At 39.0% G+C, this 21,465-nt stretch overlaps 1 protein-coding gene across 1 annotated transcript in view; it reads left to right on the top strand.

Moving 5' to 3' along the window:
- Positions 1-11,294, top strand: part of LOC103250359 (centrosomal protein of 112 kDa-like) — a 76,277-nt gene extending 64,983 nt beyond the window's left edge. The window contains exon 3 of the mRNA XM_021707981.1: positions 10,962-11,294. Coding sequence (XP_021563656.1) covers positions 10,962-11,270 — 309 coding nt within the window. The 3' untranslated portion in view covers positions 11,271-11,294. The remainder of the gene's footprint in view (positions 1-10,961) is intronic.
- The last annotated feature ends 10,171 nt before the right edge of the window (positions 11,295-21,465 follow it).

Here is a 21,465-nt window from a genome sequence, read left to right as displayed (position 1 = left end):
TTCCTCTTTGCAGACGATATGACCATACACCTTGAAAACCCAGTGGAGCCTGCCAAAAATCTCCTTGCACTGATAAATGACTTTGGTAAAGTTTCAGTGTACAGAACCAATATGCAAAGACAGCAGCATTTCTATACACCAGTAACAAACAGGCAGAGAACCAAATAAAAAGCACAATCCCATTCACAACAGCCACACACACACACACAAGGGAATACCTTGGCATCTCCTTAACCAGAGAAATGAAAGACCTTTACAACAAGAACTATAAAACACTGCTCCAACAAATCAAAGAGGACACAAATAAGTGGAAAAACATTCCATGATCATGGGTTGGAAGAATCAACATTGCCAAGATATTCATCATACATCTGCAGATTCAATGCAATACCCATCAAATTATCAGCATCATTCTTCTCAGACCTGGAAATGACAATACAGACATTCGTATGGAGACAAAAAAGGGCACAAATAACCAAAACAGTCTCTAGCAAAAGAAACAAAGTGGGAGGTATCACACTTCCAGACTTTAAGCTTTACCATAAGGCTATAATAATCAAAACAACCTGGTATTGGTTCACGCACAGGCATATAGACCAATGGAACAGGACAGATTCCGGAAGCAAAAACTCCATCTCTCAAGGAACTCATCTTTGACAAAGCCATCAATAACAACCACTGAGGAGAGAAGACCTTATTTAGCAAATGGTGCTGGAAAAACTGGCTGACCACATGCGGAGGAATGAAACAGGACTCCTACCTATCACCATATGCAAAATTCAACTCTAAATGGATCAAAGACCTAAGTGTTAAACTTCAAACTTTAAGAATCTTAGAAGAAAACACAAGAGACACCCTTATGCACATTGGAATAGGCAACCAATTCTTGATCATAATCCCAAAAGCAAATGCCATAAAAGATAAGATAGACAAGTGGGACCTCATCAAATTGAAAAGCTTCTGCAAAGCAAAAGAAACCATCAAGAGAGTGGGGGGATAACCCAGAATGGGAAAAAGTATTTGTCAACTGCATATCTGACAAAGACCCTACATCCAGGGTCTACAAGGAACTCCAATGAGTGGAAAAGAAAAAAAAAAAAAAATCAAACAGCCCTATTAAAAAATGGTCAAAAGAAAACATACGAACAGCCAAAAGATCAATGAAAATTCTCAACCTCGCTAATCATCAGAGCAAAGCAAATCAAAACCACATTGAGATACAACCTAACTCCAGTAAGAATGACTATCATTAATATATCAATAAACATCAGATTCTGGTGAGCGTGCTAAGAAAAGGGAGCATGTCTACACTGTTGGTGGGAGTGCAAACTAGTTCAACCTCTATGGAAAGCAGTGTGGTGATTTCCTAAAGAACTAGCAATCTACCTTCCATATGTCCCAGCAATCCCTCTACTAGGAATATACTTGGAGGGACTCAAATCCTTCTACAAAAAAGATACCTGCACATGCATGTTTATTGCAGTACTATTCACAATAGCAAAAACATGGAACCAACCGTGCTGTCCATTAAAAGTGTACTGGATAAAGAAAATGTGGCACGTATACATGATGGAGTATTGCGCAGCCATAAAAAAGGGTAAAATTAAGGACAGCAAATTGAATGGATCTAGAGTCCATTATACTCATTGATCTATCACAGAAACAAAATACTGAATACCACGTGTTCTCACTCATAAGTGAGTCCTGAACATTTATCACTATACTACAAGAGAGGGGTTGGCAGTAGTGTGGTACACTACCAGGGGAGGAGGGGTGGTACATAACATCATTAAGGATACCTGATCTTAGACCAGGGGAAGTGAAAACCAGTTGGAGGCCCAAACTTCACCTGCATGTAGACCACTTATGTACCTAATCCTGACGTTTACCCCACATCTTTAATAAAATAAAATTACAAAAATCAAACAAACAAAGGTCATGTACAAAGAAGATCCTAAAAGCAGCTAGAGATTAAGAGGTAAACAATATATAAAGGAGTTCCAATGTATCTGGCAAGCAGACTTCTTAACAAAAACCATATAGGCCAGGAGGGAGTGGAGCAACATTTTCAGAGTGCTCAAGGAAAAAGAAAATGTCACCCAAGAATATAGCATCCAGCAAAACTGTCATTCAGATTTGGAGAGAGAAAGTTTTTTACAGACAAGCAAAAGTTCAGAGAATTTACCATCTCCAGACCTGTCTTGGAAGAAATGCTAAAGGAAATTCTTTAATCTGAAAGAAGAAAAATATGTAAAAGAAAACCTTTTGTTCTTTAGTTGGAATCTCACTGTATCATCCAGGCTGGAGTACAGTGGCAAAATCACAGCTACCTGGCTAATTTTTTTATTTACTGTAGAGACGTCAAGTTGCCCAGGCTGGTCTGGAACTCCTGGGCTCAGGCAATCCTCTCACCTCCGCCTCCCAGAGTTTCTGGGATTACATTGTGAGACACCCTGAAACCTACTGGTTAAATTAAGTACATAGATAAGCCTAGAACATTCTATTACTGTATTTGTGATTGTGATTTACTTATAACTGCAGTACAAAACCCAGAAAATCAAACTATTAAAAATAATAGTAGCTATTGCAACCTGTTAAGAGCTAGGTAACTTAACATTATGTAAATTGAAACAACTAAAAGTAAAAATATGAAGGTGAGGAATGGAATTTATAGAATTTGTGCGTGTGTGTTTTGCATTTGTTTTTGTTCTTTTATTTGTGGTCTAAAATAAATAATATCTCTTTAAAATAATTTGTTACTTCTACAGAGTGTATGGGGAATTATTTATGCTTTTGTTTTTGTTATTTTGTCATTGGTTTCTAACTTAATTGCGATGTTGTCAAAAAATTTCTTTTTGATACCACCCATTTCTTGCAGTGTGTTGACTTATTTTTGTGTATGTGTGTGTGTGTGTGTGTGTGTGTGTGTGTGTGTGTGTGTGTACATGTGTGTGTATGATGAAATCTCCTACCAGGATGGTGGATCTGTCCATTTTTCCTCATAGTTCCATTAAATTTTTTGCATATTTAAGATGCAAATTCTTTATCACGTATGTATTTTGCATATATTTTCTCTCACTCTGTGGCTTATTTTTTTACTCTGTTAGCAGTGTCTTTCACAGAGCATAAGTTTTTAAATTTTTAATGTCATCCAACTTATCAATTTTTTTCATGAATTATGCTGGTATTTTATCTAAAAACATTGCCATATGCAGTTCATTGCCATTATTCACTTTACTGCAATAGTCTGCAACCAAATTCATAATATCTCTGAGGTATAATTGTACTGTAAGCAGGAAACACCAAGGAGCTGCTGAAAGTGACAAATACACTAATAAATGGGAAGAAAATTAAAACTGGGTTTGGGGAAATGTAGAACAGTATCTACACAGTGGTCATACCATTAAAAATATTTTTATGTACGTTGAGAAAGATTGAATTAATTCTGGGGTTGTTTCAGGGCTTTTGGAAAACTAACCTTTTTTTTAAAAGGCATTACCTCATAGGTGCAATGTACACTATTTGTGTGATGGTTACACTAAAAGCCCAGACTTCACCACTATGCAGTATACCCATGTAACAAAGCTGCACTTGTATCCCTAATATATATGTATGTATAAATTAAAAACATTATGATCTTGTGACTTTTGAATGTTAACTTTGTACCAACCATAGTGAAAATTAGGAATTAGAGGCACACAATAATAAATTAATGGTGTGCAATAAACGTACACTCACTGTGAGAAAGTCTCAGTACTTTGATGTGGTATCGTATGTGAGTATGTGATAAAAAGCAAAGACTTTGCAGATTGAACTTCAATAAAATCTTTCCATGTCTCTTTTTCTCAAACTTTAATTATCTAAATGATGTCACTTTTTCTGTCCTTTACATATCTTAGCTTTTCTTTTACATTTCTATCTTATCTTTCTCTGATGCCTTCTGGGAGAGTTCTTCAGTCTTGTTGTTCTTCCAGTCTACAAGGCTGTTCTTTGGTTGCAGCTAACTTGCTCTTTCTTCTGTCATTTTACTTTTTCCTTCTTGTGTGACTTCTTACTGCTGGTTCATGTCTCTGACTGCTTCTGTTACCCTTTTCAGCATATTTATTGTGTATGTGTGTCACTATTACTATTTATATATTTATTATGCTTTTTTTTTTTTTGAGTTGGAGTCTCACTCCACCGCCCAGGCTGGAGTGCCATGGCACAATCACGGCCACCCCAGCGTCAGCCTGCTGGGTTCTGGTGATCCTTCCGCTTCAACCTTCCAAGTAGCCAGAACTTCAGGCATACGCTACCTCGCCCTGCTAATTTTTGACTTATTGTAGAGACGAGGTCTCGCCAAGTTGCCCGGGCTGGTCTTGATCCCATGGGCTCAGGCAATCCACTCATCTCGGCCTCCCAAAGTGCTGGGATGACAAACTTGAACCACCGCGCCCAGCCTTATTAGACTTTCTAACAGTTCCTGATTCATTGGTTCCAGTTGTACTGCTTCAGATAATGGATGTTATTTAGTTGTCTCTTTTCTGTAGTAGTTTTGCTCCTCAGGTTTGTTTGCTCTGGCCCGTGAGCTCATATTGCCTGAGACTGTCACGCAGTCTGGCAGGATCTACTGGGAGAAAGCAGAAGGCCATGCCTCAGTCCTTGACCCCCAGATGAGCTCATGGAGCAAGAGATTGTGAACCCAAGACAGCACTTCATGGCGGTACCACTCCTTTCACAGTTACTTCACCAGGAAAATCCGTAGTTCGGCACTTTACCTGACCTCTTGGCAACAGGCGGAGGCAGTCTTCTAAGGTATCAGTCCTTAGTCCTGGGAGTTTGGAGGGGAGCGTGTGAAAGAGTGAGCGTCCAGGAAGTTTTGCCGCGCCTGTGCCTGTTTTCTTCAACTCCTCATCCAAGCAAGCTTGCTGCTTGCCCTGCTGTTACCTGACTCACCACAGCACCGTTCTGGGTTCTTGCTTTCAACATGCAATGGGTCCTCTTTAAAAAAGGGAGTGACGAGCAAGTCAGGCATTCCCCCTGAGAACCTCCTCTGCAGCCCTTCCACACAGTTTGTTCTGCAGTTTAGGGCTGTCCTGATTCTACTCGGTGGCTCTCCAGTGTTTTTGCTATCTTTATTACTGCTGTCATCATTACTGTCGCAGATTCATGCTTCCTATGGTTTCTCCAGGACGGATTTTGGGAAGGGAGGTAGCACTCCATCCTGAAATTTTCAAAAATGATGCCTCCTAGAAACTTAACTGTTGTCACTGCTAAAGTCTGTCAGCTTTTAGACTTATCCTCTGTTTCAGAATTTGACTAAATTGACTTTTTTCTTGGATTCAAAGGAATCATTATAAAATAAGGAACAAATGGCAAAAAAAACTTTGTTTCTAAGGACAGTTGTTATACAACTGTATGCTGATATACAGATATCATCCATAACATAGAGAAACAAATAAATGTGGACATCATTTACATTTTCTAAGGAAAAAATACCTTATTTTCTCCCTATAGATTTATGAGGATCAACCTATTATATGAAGTCCTCTTACACATTCCTCTGGGATTATTTCAAGTCAACTTTTTGTTTAGAGAGTCAGGGGAAAATGACACATCCTATCACCACCAGCCTTTGGGGCTAGATTTGTTTTTGTGAAGCACTTTTTTCTCCTCTAATATACATATTTTTGTCCAGCCATCCATAATACACGTTTTCCAATCTACTGTGGAGAGAGAATAGTGTCAATAGCTGAGCTAGTGTATACTGAGAACAATCCGGAATAAGGAAAAAGGTATATCGATAATATCTGTCATATAGTGTTGTTATAAGGGTTAAATCATCTAAGATTATATAAGATGCCTGGTGCAAAGTGAATACTCCAAATTCTCACAATTGTGATCTGTCATATAGAAATGATGAAATGTAAACATTCAAAATGGGATGAGTAGATTATTTTTTATTGAAAACGAAATAATTTTTGTTGGTATTTTGATCAAAGCAACTTTTCCTCATTTAGCTTTATATTCCTTTTTTTTTTTTTTTTTTGAGTTGGACTCTCACTCTGTGGCCCAGGCTGGAGTGCAGTGACATACTCACGCCCACCCCAGTGTCATCCTGCTGGGTTCAGGTGATCCTTCCACCTCAGCCTTCCGAGTAGCCAGAACTAGAGGTGCATGCTACCATGTCTGGCTAATTTTTTGGTTTATTGTAGAGATGAGGTCTGCCACGTTGCCCAGCGGTTATCGAACCCGTGGACTCAGACAGTCCTCTCACCTCGGCCTCCCAAAGTGCTGGAATTACAGTCTTGAGCCACTACACCCGGCCTTTTTTTTTTCCACAGAGTAAAAACAAGAGTTTTAATTTGAATTGAGAGTACACACTCGAGAGAGAGGAGTGCAAGCAGTCTCCAGGAGGGAAACGCTGGCTTTGTATTCTTATACCCAGTATCCTAACGTTGCTTTTGTATTTTTGTCACTTTAAGGTTTTTCTGGTTTCCATTCAGGAAATATTGGTTTATGCAGTGCTTGTTGAAAGTACATCAGGCATGAAACATTATCATAGTGTTTTGGAAAATGCTGCATTCATAGCTAATGCATTGGTGGTAATACATTTAGGCCTCAGCTAGTTAACTATTCATCTAGTAGCATGGCATGATAGGTTTCCTGATTTACTTTCCCTCAAAATCAACTAAAAAGGCTAGATTTAAATTTTTCAAGTACATCTTTTGAGAAGTGTCTATTAATGGGGCTGTCTTTTTTCCTTTTGGCACATTTGAGTCCCTGTAGATCCGATGTTAGGCCCTTGTCAGATACATGGTTGGCAAATATTTTTTCCCTTTCTGGGTGTTGTCTTTCTCTCTCTCTCTCACTCACTCACTCTTTTTTTTAGATTGGAAAATATAGTTTATTTAGAAAGTAAATTAGAGGGTGGGGGAGAGAGAGAGAGGAGATTCACTTCCTCAGGGTAGGGGAGGAGCTCTCCGCTCTCTTGGTGGTTTATTTTGCTTTGTAAAAGTTTTTCAGTTTAATGAGGTCCCTCTTACTTATCTTATCTCTCATGTCATGGGCTTTTGGGGTTATGATCAGGTATTGGTTGTCTGTTCCAATGGCTATAAGGGTGTCACTTGCATTTTCTAAGGTTCTTATAGTTTGAGGTTTTATATTTATGTCTTTGATCCATTTAGGGTTGATTTTTATGTATGGTTGTAGGTCGGGGTCCTGCTTCCTTTTTCTGCATGTGGTCAGCCAGCTCTCACTCATAAGTGGACTCTGAGCATTTATCATAATACTACAAAAAAGGAATTGACAGTAACAGGGTACTGCCAGGGGAAGGAGGTGTGGGAGTGAGGGGACATACCATGTCAATAGGGTGCCTGATCCTAAACCAGGCAAAGTGAGAACCAGTGGGAGGCCTGAACTGCCCCTGTGTGTAGACCACTTGTGTACCTAATTCTGACTTGTAACTCACATCTTTAAAATAAAATAATCTTTTAAAAAATGTCAAGAACATCTTGTGTATTATATTCATTATCTGTTAAGTTAGGACTTTCAGAGACCAAAACCAAAATGAAAATCCAAAGATGTAAGCAGAGTGCAGAAAAACAAAACAAAACAAAAAACAAACCTCTCACTTTTTAAAAACTGAATGAAGTTGAACTTTGGTTTTGGTTTTGGGTTTTTTTCTTCCTGTGGTTTTCTTGGCTCTTATGAAGCACAGGGAACAAAAAACAAAGTCCAGTTTCTACTTAAGGTAGAGAAACTATTGGCACACTTCCATACATACAGGCAGGATGCCAAAGAGCCATGTTCATGGCATATGGATGTGTTAGAGACCAGTGAACTAAAGAACATTACATGCAAATTAAAATCTTAGCACTGTGTAGGAAACTGTCCCTTAAAATTTATAACTATATGTCAGTCTTCTTGAGGATTTACTACCTGAATTTACAATATCAGAATATCCTGAAAAACTTGAGGCTAAGAACATATTTTAAAGTTTTCCAAAGATGCTGATATCTCTATTTTTCTGTCAGAGTGACATGATCGCTGGAAAACCTACTTTCACTTCCAACAGATAAAGTTCCAAGAAATATGAGCTCACAATTAAAAAGAGCAGCAGCACAAAATACATGAGAAAACAAGGAACCATGAACCAGAACCTTGAGAAATGATAAATAGAAGAATGAGACCTGCAAAGAGTTGAGATACTGGAATTATCAGCAACAGAATAGAAAATAATTATATTTAATACGTGATATATATTTAAAGAACTGTTAAATGGATTTGAAACTGTAAAAGGAAGAGAGTTTGAAAATTACCAAACATATTTGAAAAGGAATGAAATAAAAAATATTGAAATTAAGAACTTAGATGTCTCTTACGGCAGATTAGGTACAGGAGAAAACATCCAGAATGTAGGAGAGACTATAAGAGGTGAAAAATATCTAAGAAAGGTTAGGGGAAATGAAAGAATGGGACTATCCAACATATATCTAAATGAGTTCTGGAAGGAGTGAAGAGAACAGGAACAGTGAAACTAAATGGGCAGGTCATGACTGAGAATTTTGCAGTACTAGTCAGAGATAGATTTGGAGAACTAAGATGTCCCAATCAGAATAAATGGAAGCATGTTTATACTTAGAGAGATCATAAAGTGATGAACATTAGAGACAAAGAGAAGATCTTAGAAGCAGCCAGAGGGGTAAAACAAATTATCTTCAAAGGAATAGCAGCTGACTTTTCAACAACGTCCATAAAGATATTTTCAGACCAGTAAAAACTGAAGGTACGTGCCACAAAACCTCTTTACAAGAACTTAAATGATGTGGCTGGGGCTAACAGGAAGTAGCCATTGTTGGGAGCCCATAGTTGCAAGGATGGTGAAATAAGACACTGGTAAATATATGAGCCTATCTAACAGCTACTGACAGAATAAAATAACATAGGAGTAATGAGTTGAGGAAAACAAAACACATTGAAAATAACAACTGTAGTATATAAATCCAGAAGGAGACGACACGACTTAAAATGTCCTAAGTTTCCTCTGTTGCTTAGGAAGCTATAGAAATTAATCAACTCTAAAATTTCACCAATAAAGCCTGGGTGTTGAGGCCTTTTACTAATACCACTAAAAGAAAATACAGTGTATGACCAGGAAGGAAAAGAAAATAGAAGGAGGAAAACATTTATTTGGAATAAAAATACACAAAATATGTTAGCATATACAAATGAATTTAAAAGACAAAAAGAAAATTTTAAATTTGTTATTTATGAGACATATCCAAAAATTGAGGATACAGAAAGATATAAAGAAAAATAACGGATAAAAATATACCAAGTAAATACTCTTTCCCCCCCAAATGCTGCTTATTAAAATCTGTTTATTCCAGACAAAAATGACTTTACGACAAAATCAATTCTGGAGAAAAGATGATGAGAGTCATTATTTGATAACAAAAGCAATTAACAAGTAAGATGTAGACCTTATAACCTAAAAATACATAAATGAAAATTTAATAAAGATGCAAAGAGGAATAGATATTCACCATTATAGTGGGAGATTTTAATGCATACCTTTAAGTAATAGCTCACTTAAAAAAACAACAGTAAGTTTTAGAAGATTTGAACAACATAACAAGTTTGATCAATAGCCATACGGAATATGGCATTCAACCACTGCAAAAAATGCAGAATGTACATTTCTTAGCAATCATACATGAAGCTTTTTTAAAAATTGACTGCATAACTTGCCATCAGACAATCTCAAAATTTTCAAAGAATTAATGGAAGATAGACTACAGTCTTTGACCATTATGCGATTAGAGGTGGATAACAAAAAAAAAAACCCATTAAACCTCATGTCGTGAGTTGAATGGTGTCACCCCAAAATTTTGTGTCCACATAGAACCTGTGAATGTGACATTATTTGGAAATAGGGTGTTTGCAGATGTAATCAAGTTAAAATTAGATGGTGGTGGAATAGGGCAAGCCCTATATCCAATATGACCAGGATCCTTTAAATAAAGGAGGGAGACACAGAGACACAGATACCCAATGTGAAGCATGCATGTGAAGACAGAGGCACAGATTAGAATGATGTGTCAATGAGCCAGCCAACACCAGGATGGCTAGCATATCCAGAAGCAAGGAGAATAGGCATGGAACCGATTCTCTTTCAAAGCTTCCAGAAGGAACCAACTCTGCCAACACCTAGATTTTAACACCTTTGGCCTCCAGAACTTTGTGGTGCTTTGTTATAGTAGCCCTGAGAAACTAATGTATCTCATATGCTTGGGAATGAACAAACGTAGGCTTCAATGGCTCATAAGTCAAAGAAAAAAAATCGTAATGGAAATTTAAAATATTTTGAACTAAATGATAATGAAAATGCCATACATCTAAACCTAAAACATAGAAATAAAGCAAGAGTTAGACGCTTATAGTCTTGAATTTATGAATCAGAAAAGACGAACGTATAAGAATAAGCAAGTTAGGTATCCAAGATAAGAAGTTAAAAGAAGGAATACTAAATGAACTTGAAGAAAGTAGGAGGAGGAACTGAACAAGAATAAAACCAGAAATCAATGAAATAAAAACCAAAAACCTAGTAGGGAACATGGAATAACTTTCAGGAACGTGATATGGTAAATGTTTGAAAAAGCAAGTTTCAGAAAAATACCTGTAATATTACATTGGAATAGCTACTGGAAACAAGAAGAACTAAAGAGTATGTCATTTGGGGTACAGACACATATGGCAAGGTGTCCCAGGTGGCATTTACCTCTGGGCTGGGAGGGAACGTTGGAGTTGGAGAACATGGAGAGGACAGGAGGAAAGGGGAGGGAGGGAGGCCGGAAGGCAGCAAGGAAGAAATGCTTAACTTTGCATCTTATATTTTGGTATTTTGTCCGTTAACCTTTGCAGCTCTTTTTTGTGACTCCCCTGTGTCCTTTGTTCCTTTTTTCATTTCAAAACACAAGGTCGTTGCTGACATGGAGACCCAGGTTCACAAGTTGAGAGAAGAGCTGATTAATGTGAACTCACAGCGGAAACAGCAGCTGGTAGAGCTTGGTCTTCTTCGTGAAGAGGAAAAGCAGAGGGCTGCAAGGGACCACGAGGCTGCCGTCAGCAGACTGAAGGCCGAGTCAGAGAAGATGAAGATGGAGCTAAAGAAAACGCACGCTGTTGAGACAGAGATGACGCTGGAAAAGGTAGGGCCGCTGCCTGGGTCTCTTTGCAGACAGTGGAGGCCCCTGTTGAAAATGAACTGCTACCACCCTGATCACTAATCTCTGAAAGACAGTTGACATAGAGTTACGCTGTCAATTCATAAACGATTCGAATGAACCATTGAAGTGTCTTGCTCTGTGTCTAAGCACCACCAACGTAATCTAGAAATTGTCCTGACTTTTCCCTTGATTTTCACCAAAAGGATTATGTATGAAAAGGAATATATTAAATATTCTAATTCATAGTAATTAAATATATATTATGATAAAATAATATCATACGATTATGAAGTATTATATTGATTAGAGATGCTTTGGCTGCATCCCTCCATTTTCCTCGGTTAAGACTAAGTTTCATATCTTTCCTAGGTTGACTAAAAATCATCTCTAGATTTTACAGTTTATAGCATTGTAACATAAGTAAAAACATATTTTCCCAGGCTGGTATTTCAGTATAAATAAGAAAAGTCTCTTTAAAATTATATATTATTGAAATAAATGTCAATATAATGTCCACACATTTTTGGTTCATTTATATTCAAGGTATAATCACTAATTTTTTTATTTTGATGTTCTGAGAAAGTATATGCATTTTAATCAAGGACCAACTGCGAAGCACTTTTTGTAAAATTTTCTCGTAAGTTTCTTAGACCAGTCTGTATCTTGGCAGCATAGCTCTGAACCCGGAAATAAATAGGAAAAGGGCTCTAGGGAGGTGAGAGAAAGGAACTGCAGGGAGACTGGGGAGGTTGGCAGTGATAACCAGGGAGGAGAAGAGCCCTCAGGGCATGGCGCCTCTGGCAGGCCTGAACAAGCCAGGGAAAGGACTTTGCTGTGACTCTCTACGAGTAGAGAGGTGATGTGATCTGACTCCCCTTGAGTAGGGTCTCTCCAGCTGCCCACTGAGATCAGACTGTGCTGAGGGGAAAGGAGGAAGTGGGGAGACCGACTAAAAGGCTGTTGCAGCCCTTTAGACACGAGTGGGTGGAGGCTGGGGCCTGGGCAGGAGCTGTGGAGGTGGTACAAGCCAACCCAGTTTGGGACATGCTGTGAAGGTAAGACTGACGGGACTTGCTGTGCGTTCATATACGGGACATAGGGGGACTGATGTCAAGAGTGACACCAAGGTTACCTGCTTATGCCAGGGGACGAATGGAGCTCCCCTTTCCTGAAAGAAAGAAGACTTTCGCCAGCAAGAGACCAGGCCACTCAGGACGTGTTCGGTGGAGATGCCTTTTATACATCTAAGTTAAGTGATAGTTTCTTCCCAGCAGTAAAAAATAGTGCTTGGATGCTAAAATATATGAAGTTTCAGGGATTAGAGAAATTTTCTTATACAGAATGTCTTAAACCTTTGACAACAGCAGCTAAAAGAGGCACTGATAGAGAGTGAAGTGGTGTTGCCACTTTTCTGTTAACTCTTTCACACACCTGACCTTGGCTTCAATCTGCTCTGCTGCTAGTTCCAAGTATTTCTAAGTAAATGTTCTTAAATGGTACAGATACCTGTGCACCTCAATTTAGGGAAATTGGACATACCAAAGCCAGACTTAAAAAGCATCCAATTTAGACCTTAATTTTCTTGAATTACTCACATCCAAAAGTTTAATAGGAGATGAACTTTTTCAAGTGTAGTTTTATATGTGTTACTAACTGACATGTTAAAGATAATTTAAAAATTAGTATTAAAATCATTGGTAATTCATTTGACAAACATTTCCGGAAGATTTTTTCTATCCCAGAAAGGCATTATCCCAGGCACTGTGGGGATACCAAAGAAAGGAAGGATGCTGTCCTTAAAGCGAAGTAATAGTGACTGCAACACACACACACATGCATCCACACACATTTAACGATGATGCAAGGTAGAGTGTGGATCGGGGGAAAATTATTTTCTGCTAAGAAGGTAGAGGAAGATTAAATGTAAGAGATAACATTTGAAGTAGACATGTAATATTTAGGATTTTGACTAGTAGGTATGAGGATGGCATTCTGAGTCAAAAGAATAACAAAAGCAAGAGCAAACAAAACCTTTTACATGACATATGGGTTAAACAAGTGATCAGGCTAAAAGACGGCTCCAAAGCTGTGATACGTATTTTGGTTTCATTGGATAAACAGTGAGGAGCTACTGAACGTTTTTGAAAAATGAAGTGTCCAAGTCTAAGTGATTATTAGGAGCATGGTTTTGGCAGTGTTGGCAAGATGTGGTAGCAGTCGGAAGAGCTAACAGGGATCAGATTCTGCCAGGCAGAGGCCCTGAGGGCACAGGAGAGGTGCCCTGGAGGGCACATAAGAGGCAGTGATAAGAGGCCTGGTGGTAGTGGACGAGAGAGAACATCTGAGACTCACCACAGAGATGGCACTGACTGCGCTTGTTGGCTATAACTTCAACAGTTAACCAGTTGGGAATGTGGAAGTTTTTGGCTCGGGAAGGAAGAGGATGGATTCAGTTAAGAACATGCTGAGTTTGAAGCACCACACTATACTGGCACTTGCTGTTGAAAGAACGTTTCTGGGGATCCTAAGAGAGGAGAAAAAGCGTCACCCACAGAGAGGGCCTGTGGGCGTCACCCACAGAGAGGGCCTGGCCTGAGCGAGGTTGTGAAAGGGGTTGGGATGTGGGGGAAGGGAGTGGAGGGGGGGACAGGGAGGGGGAAAGAGTGAGAGAACGAGAAAGCAGCCGTGAAGGAAGAACAGAACCATTCCGCTTGAGAGGTCGGGCAGAAAACAGCCCAAGAGGGGTCATCAAGGCAGAGGGAACATGACAGGAATGAATTTTCACGGAGGAAAAGAATATCAGGAAAGGAGGGTGGTCAAGAATGGGACAGAAAATCAGGAAGGATAAGGGTGGAGGAAAGGTCACTGGATTTGAAACTGAGAATCATTGGTGATCTTGGACAGTGCACTGGAAGTGGTAGTGTGCACAGAAACAGGGTCGCCAAAGGTAAGCAAGGAGTGGAGACAAGAGAAACTGTTGCTTGGGAAAATACAATGTTAAAGGGAAGATGTAGTTCCAAAGAGCAGCAAGAGTTAGGGAGGGTGTATTTTGAGGCTGAACAGATCTTGAGCATTTTGAAGCTCATAGTAGAGAAGAATAGTTAATGATTGAAGAATCATAAATAATTGGTGGCTTGCAAGCTGAGTGGTGCAGGTCACAGCTGCAGCTCCGCCCCCTAAGCCCTTGGCTACAAGGGTCCTGACGTGCCAGACGTCAATCAGACTTTCGAACATGTCACACTCTCCCCCGGCCCCCAGATGTTTACAGCTGTCACCCTATGCCCAGAATGCGTCTCTGCATGGTGTTCTTATGGCCAGCCTCCATTCTCCTCTCCTTCCTCACGCCTCAGAACATCCTTCCATAATCCCTTTATCTGAAACGTGGTCTACTTCTGCCACCTTACTTTGTCCCATTGTCTTGATAGCTTTACGATGAACCCATGTCTAGAAAACCTGGCATGCTTACCTGGTGTGTGTTAAGTGAGTGGGTGCCAGGAGGCATGACTTTCACCAAGGAAAGAAGGAAGAAGAGGGTTGACAAAGATACAGAGAAGTTCCCTGACAAAACCTGAGAAGACCTCAAAGCTAATATCTGTATTCTTGGTAAAAAGAAACCCCGTCGTCTGCTTAGGTGAAGAGTTTTAAGAAGAGTGAAATAGCCAAGCTTCCAGGTGGCAGGTGGGTGAAGTGCCAAGGAAAGAAAAGAGTATTGAAGTGAATTCACTCTTGTAGAGTTGGAGCTAAGCAGATAGAGGAGTCAGGAGGAATGGACTGTTCCTGAACTGAAGTGAGATCACAAGGAATACAAGAAGACAGAAATGAGATTTCAGCATGGTAATGTTGACTGACCTGAGAAAGATACTGAGGAGCTGAACCAGAATGCTGGGATTTGTTGACAAAATGGGAGAGTGTGGGGAAAGGTAAGAGGATTAAACAGGGTGGAGTTCAGGGCAGTGAGTTTGGATTTTCTTGAGTTAGTAGAATCTGCCAACCTCAAAGTCAATATGATGAAATCCAGTTGCTGGGCTCTTATTAACGTAATTTGTGTTTCCAATTGATTAATGTTTTTACTTAACTAGTAAAGAGAGTTTAGGAGTTCCAAATGCAATGAAGCCCTTGACTGTTAATTCCCCGAAAGCTGGAAACTCTTGTTTCTAAAGCTTCAGAAGCATGCGTGATGCCTTGCACAAAGTAGGTATTCGTTAAATGTTCAGTGATCAAATAAAAGATTGATGAGCTGAGAAATTCAGAATATCCCCTGTGTGTGGTAATGTGAATAAGTAAATTGTTATTGATTTATCCAAATTTGATTTCAACCCACTAGAAATACTTTGAGTGGGACAAGATACATCTTTGTATTCAAATATTTATTTATGTTGTTTTAGTGTTGTAATTTCCTCCATACTACTTAATAAGTTAATTTTCTCCATATTACTTGTTAAATAGCATAAATCTTTTAGACATAGTTTTAATTTTCTACATAAATTAATAAACAATGAGTTCTTACTATGAAAATTTGAATTAAAACTAATAAGCTACTAATTCTGTTGCAACTCTTGTATCTTTCTACAAATTACTTGAATTCTTCTCACTATATCTTTTAAAAGGTTTAATGTTTCATTATGTTTAAATAAATCTAAAAGTTAAAATATTTACTTGTAGTTTAAAATCCAGTCAAGAATTCAGAGGTTTACAAATTGAATTCCTATTGTTGAGTATAGAGATGCGGTTCAAAGAGGAGAGGATTTATCCAAAAACACTAGAAGGATCAATAATTTACATGTAACGTTCTATGTGGGTCTGGATCGTCTCAATAGCACTTACAATGTTAAGTTTATAAAAGAATTCCTAAGTCCAGATTCTACCTGAGTTTCTGTTAGGAGTAATTAAGACCTAGATGATATCTTCAATTACTTTGAGTTAAGAGAAACATGAAATACCTCCACAAGGTCAAAATACATGAAACAGAGAAGCTAAGAGAGTAAATGATTGACATTTGCAAAGTGAAAGCTGCTTCTTTGGCCCTTTAAAATATTTTCAAACTGAATTGAAAAAAAGCCCATAAAATATGAAAATTTGAAAAATTAAAGAACATTACTAAGTGACGATAGTGGGTAATTTTCAGAAGCTTGATTAAAACTTTGCTATTTAAATTTTACCATTGTTTCAGAAACCTGTTCAACTATTTAAAAAATGAACTTTCTTGAGATAGAGGATATTTTAGAAAATACAGAAAATGAGATTGTAAAACTCCCTTTTACTATTATCACCCAGATAAAACCAATAGTAATAATTTAATGTGTATGTAAAAGAGCTACATTGTTAGCTGATAGAAATCATGCTAGTTAAACTGTTCCATCTCTTGATTTTTTTTAAGTTATGCTAAGAATATTTCAATGTCATTTGAAATTATTTGAAAATATAATTTTTATTGTTTCATGCTATTCCATTTTATGGATATAGCATTATTTATTGTGTTCTTATTTTGGAACATTTAGAGTTTTTAAAAATTGCTTAATCTGGAGATTAGCATCTTCATTAATAAAGCTTGTCAGCATCCCCCTTAGGTTAAAATTCCAATAGATTTAACGTGTTAAATTGCATTTCAGAGAGTTTGTACTAATTTATATTTACTCTAATTTATATTTACTAATATTAATATTAGTCCTTAATATTATTAATATTTTTCCTTAATTTTCGGTTCTTTTTGTGAAAAGCAATTATTGCTTTTAATTTTCCTTTTTTTTTTTTTGAGTTGGAGTCTCACTCTTTCGCCCAGACTGGCCGCTCCTGGCCACCGCAGCCTCAACCTGCTGGGTTCCGGTGATCCTTCCACCTCAGACTTCCAAAAGGCCGGAATTACAGGCATGCACTACCACGCATGGCTGATTTTTTGATTTATTGTAGAGATGAGGTCTCACTGCCCAGGCGGGTCTCGAACCCGCGGGCTCATGCAATCCACTCACCTCAGCCTCCCAAAGGCGCGGGATTACAGGCTGAGCCACCAAACCCGGCTTAATTTTCATTTTTAAGAGCAAGCGATTGAACATTTACAGTAGATTTACTTGTTATTTATATTTCATTTTCTGGGAATTGTCTGTTCCTATCCTTTGCAAGTTTCTCTTCTTTCAGGTTCCTAATATTTTTCTCATCAGCTCATGTAAACTCATTTTATTTTATTTTATTTTGAGTTGGAGTCTCACTCTGGTGCCCAGACTGGTTGTGTAGTGGCCACCACCGCAACCTCGACCTGCTGGGCTCTGGCGATCCTTCCACCTCAGCCTTCCAAGTAGCTGGAACTACAGGTGCGAGCTACCACGCCCAGCTAGTTTTTTGATTTATTGTAGAGATGAGGTCTCGCCAAGTTACCCAGGTGGGTCTCGAACCCACGGGCTCAGGCAATTCACTCACCTCAGCCTCCCAAGGTGTGAGATTATAGGCTGAGCCACCAAGCCCAACTGTAGACTCATTTTATAGTTAAGATGATAAAACCCTTACCTTTGTGGCGAATAATTTTGGTATACTTCTTTAATCTTATGTCATACGACAATTTTATTTGTATTTGATCTAATCTATTCATCTTTCCCCTTGTGAGTTCTCTGCTATAAATAGTTGTTTTAAGCTTCACATTTTGGTATTTTAAATATATCAACACATCAAACATTTTCTGCAGTGAACACTATTAAGAAAAAGCTCTTGTGATTTTGACACAACATTTACCAACTTGGGTCCTGGTCTATAATTTTATTATCTGAAGGGTTATACTGGAATTCTTCCAGCCTGAAGCCATTAAAAGGCTTTGAGCAACAAATCAGCATCTTTTTCAACTTTAAGAAAAGCTCCATATGGCATAATTATTCAAAGCTAAGGTCACAGAAGCTACTTAAATCTTTGAAATTTATAATTAAAGGATTAATGGTAACTTATGAAGAAATTATCATTTTGGCTTAAAATGGATTTCTAATCTCGATTTTGTTATTTGTACTTTGATCTTTTCCCTGGCTTTTTCCTCTGCTAAAAAATGTGAAATTTTATGTCTTAAATTTTAAATCAAATATTAGCCTCAAACAGTTTAGATTTATAAAAATTGCTTGACACACAACATCCAGTACAACTTTTATTATATCATGCAAATATTGATGAACTTGAAGCCGACATTTTCCTCTGGGTGTATAAAACTATCGCTTGAGATAATGAGTAATGACACTCTTAAACATAAGAGTAAATTATTTTGCAAAATAAAAAAAAATGCACCAATGCCAACTCAGAAAAGGGTTTTCCTCAGATCTTTTATACATCAGCTCCCAGCCCTCCTACTTTACCTGCCTGCAATAAGTCTGGGGTCTTCATTTACTAAGCAGAAAGAGCAGGATATCGCTCATCGTTCATGCTTGAACACGTACATTGTCGAAGTTCCACCATCTCTGCCTGGGTGGGACTGCAGAGCTCAGTGTCGATGTGACATCATGGATACAGATGGAAAGGTACGCTTTCTGCAGAATGGTTTTCACAGTTCCCAGAGAATCTTTTGCTCTTTCTCCTCTTTGCTGCATGTTAAAAAGCATTCTCATTTTCCAGCAATATGGGAGAGCAAATCAGTAGGCTAATTTCAAAGTCTTGTTTTCCTAGGATAGAAAGCTGTGTTTTATTTGGAGAAAATTAAAAGAAAGTATATTTTATGTTAATACTATTATAAAATAAAATAGAATTATATATGTTACATATAAAATAGAATTATGTATAAATTATAGTTTATTTTTATTTATTTTGTACTTATTTATTTTTTTGAGTTGGAGTCTCACTCCTTCTCCCAGGCTGGAGTCAAAGTCCTAAAAGATAAACAATTTCAACCAATTTCAACAAGCTCACGGCCACCCCAGCAGAAACTTTCTGGGTTCCTGCGATCCTTCCACCTCAGCCTTCCAAGTAGCCAGAATTACAGGCGCGCACTACCACACCCAACCATTGTATTTTATTGCAGAGATGAGGTCTTGCCAAGTTGCCCAGGCTGGTCTTGAACCCACAGGCTCAGGGAATCCACCCGCCTCGGCCTCTCAAAGTGCTGGGATTATAGGCTGAGCCACCTAGCCCGGCCTATAGTTTATTTTAAAAGTGAACATTTAAAATTTACAAAATTGGACCTCGACCTGAAGATGGCAACGTCATGGATGGATCTGTCAGACTCTCTGAACATGAGTTCCCCAAAAGACTCTTACTTTTCTTCCTGCACGCCCCTGCCCACCGCCAGCCGCACTGGTACGAGGCCTGGCGACTTTTGGTCCCACGGAGGGCCAGATATTGCGACCCAACCACAGCTGCTCCACTATATGTGATTCCGGGTGGCTGGGGAATCTGGAATTCCGAATCCCAGCTCCCTCCCTGGCTACATTGTCATGACCAGCACCCAGCACCAAGCTGCTGGTCATCCAGGGAGGCTTTGGGCGCCCGCCCCTCAGGGATACTGGTCCCATTTCTGGCTGAAGTGCCCTGTGAAGGAACCAGAGCCACCACCTGCCCTCTGGAGCTTTGGAGATCTGAAGCCCCAGGCCCACCCTGGCTGAGGCACTCAGCATGCGACCACAAGCCTGTGTAAGGGAGCAGAACCCCAAGGTAGTGTAAGGTGCCAATCGGAGGCTTCCGGCTCCAGAGGAGGGAATGCCCGACCCTCTCCTCCACCCCAGCCTGCTGGTGGCACCCTGAATCCAGCACTCAGCTGTGCAGCTGGTCCTGCCTAGAGACCCACATGAGCATCCCTAAAAGTGAAAGTACAACTACCACTTCCGCCATTTTCAAGGCATATTTGCAGTGAATTGCCCCGCCCACCTATCAGAGCCTCCACCTCGTTCCCACGGTGACGTCCTTAAACAGGAGACAAAATCCCTCCCCTACACTGAACAGAGACCAGTGTCACAGATCTCCCAGGCAGCAGGCTAGCTGCCTGCAACAAAAACAGAGGGGAGAGGCTGGAGATTAGAGCTCAAGGGACTTTATCCACTAAGGGATGAGAGAAAAATCTACACAAATGAAGAAAAACCAAAAGAAGAATATGGGTCTCTCCCAGACTCCTGGGAGGGCAGACACTGAGAAAACTGACTTCGGAATGCAAACAATGAAGAGCCCCCAGAATGACTGGTCTCAAGCTACAAACCTGGATATCAAGACATTAATGGAGAGATTAAAAAGAATTGAGGAAACTCAAGAAGAAACTAGAAAGGAACTGATATCTGAGATAACAGTAATAAAGAATACTGTCAATGAAATAAATAACAAACTGATAAGCATGGAAAGCAGAATTACCCAAGCAGAAGAAAGAATCTCAGAACTTGAGGACCAAAATATAGAACTAAACCAAACTCTCAAAAACACAGAAAACAAGCTCAAAAAGAGAAAAAAACCTTCAAGAGATGAGTGATTACTTCAAGAGACAGAACCTAAGAGTAATTGTACTTCCTGAGGCAGAAAGAGAGAGAGCGACCTCACTGGAATAAACCTTCCATGAGATCATTCAAGAAAACATCCCTTATCTAATCAATGATGCAAAAACTGAAACCCCTGAGAGATTCAGAGAACCCCTGCAAGACAACAAATGAGAAAATCAACTCCTAGACACATAATAACTCACCTAAACAAAGTAGGCATAAAAGAAAAAATCCAAAAGGCAGCAAGAGAAAAAGGCCAGATCACCTACCAGGGAAAACCAATTAGAATAGCAGCAGATTTATCTACAGAAAACCTGCAGGCTAGGAGTGCTTGGAGCCCTATCTTCAAAGTCCTAAAAGATAAACAATTTCAACCAAGAATAACCTACCCAGCCAGATTAAGCTTCATCAGCGAGGGAGAATTAAAATCTTTCCCAGATATCCAATCCCTAAGAACTTACACTGCCACCAAACCACCTCTACATGAAACACTTAAGAAAGTACTAAACACAGAAGAAAAGGGGAAGAAAAGAACAACGTTCTTCACAAGAGTACAAGAAAAAGAATAAAATACACATGAACCAACCCCCAAAACAAAAGAAAGATAGTAAACCAAGTGGAACACCAACACTATAAAAACTATATGATAGGGACGAACTCTCACATTTCAATAATTAGCCTGAATGTGAATGGACTAAATGCACCACTGAAAAGGCATAGAATGGCAAAATGGATAAAATATCACCAGGCAACAATATACTGCCTTCAAGAGACCCATCTCACTAGAAAGGACATGCACAGACTCAAAGTAAGAGGATAGGAAACAAATTGTCAAG

Source organism: Carlito syrichta, unplaced genomic scaffold (assembly GCF_000164805.1).
Source record: "Carlito syrichta isolate Samal-C Ts95f unplaced genomic scaffold, Tarsius_syrichta-2.0.1 Scaffold130356, whole genome shotgun sequence".
Lineage (NCBI taxonomy): Eukaryota > Metazoa > Chordata > Mammalia > Primates > Tarsiidae > Carlito > Carlito syrichta.
Note: the sequence above shows the minus strand (reverse complement) of the source record. Positions and strands in the feature narration are given on the sequence as shown.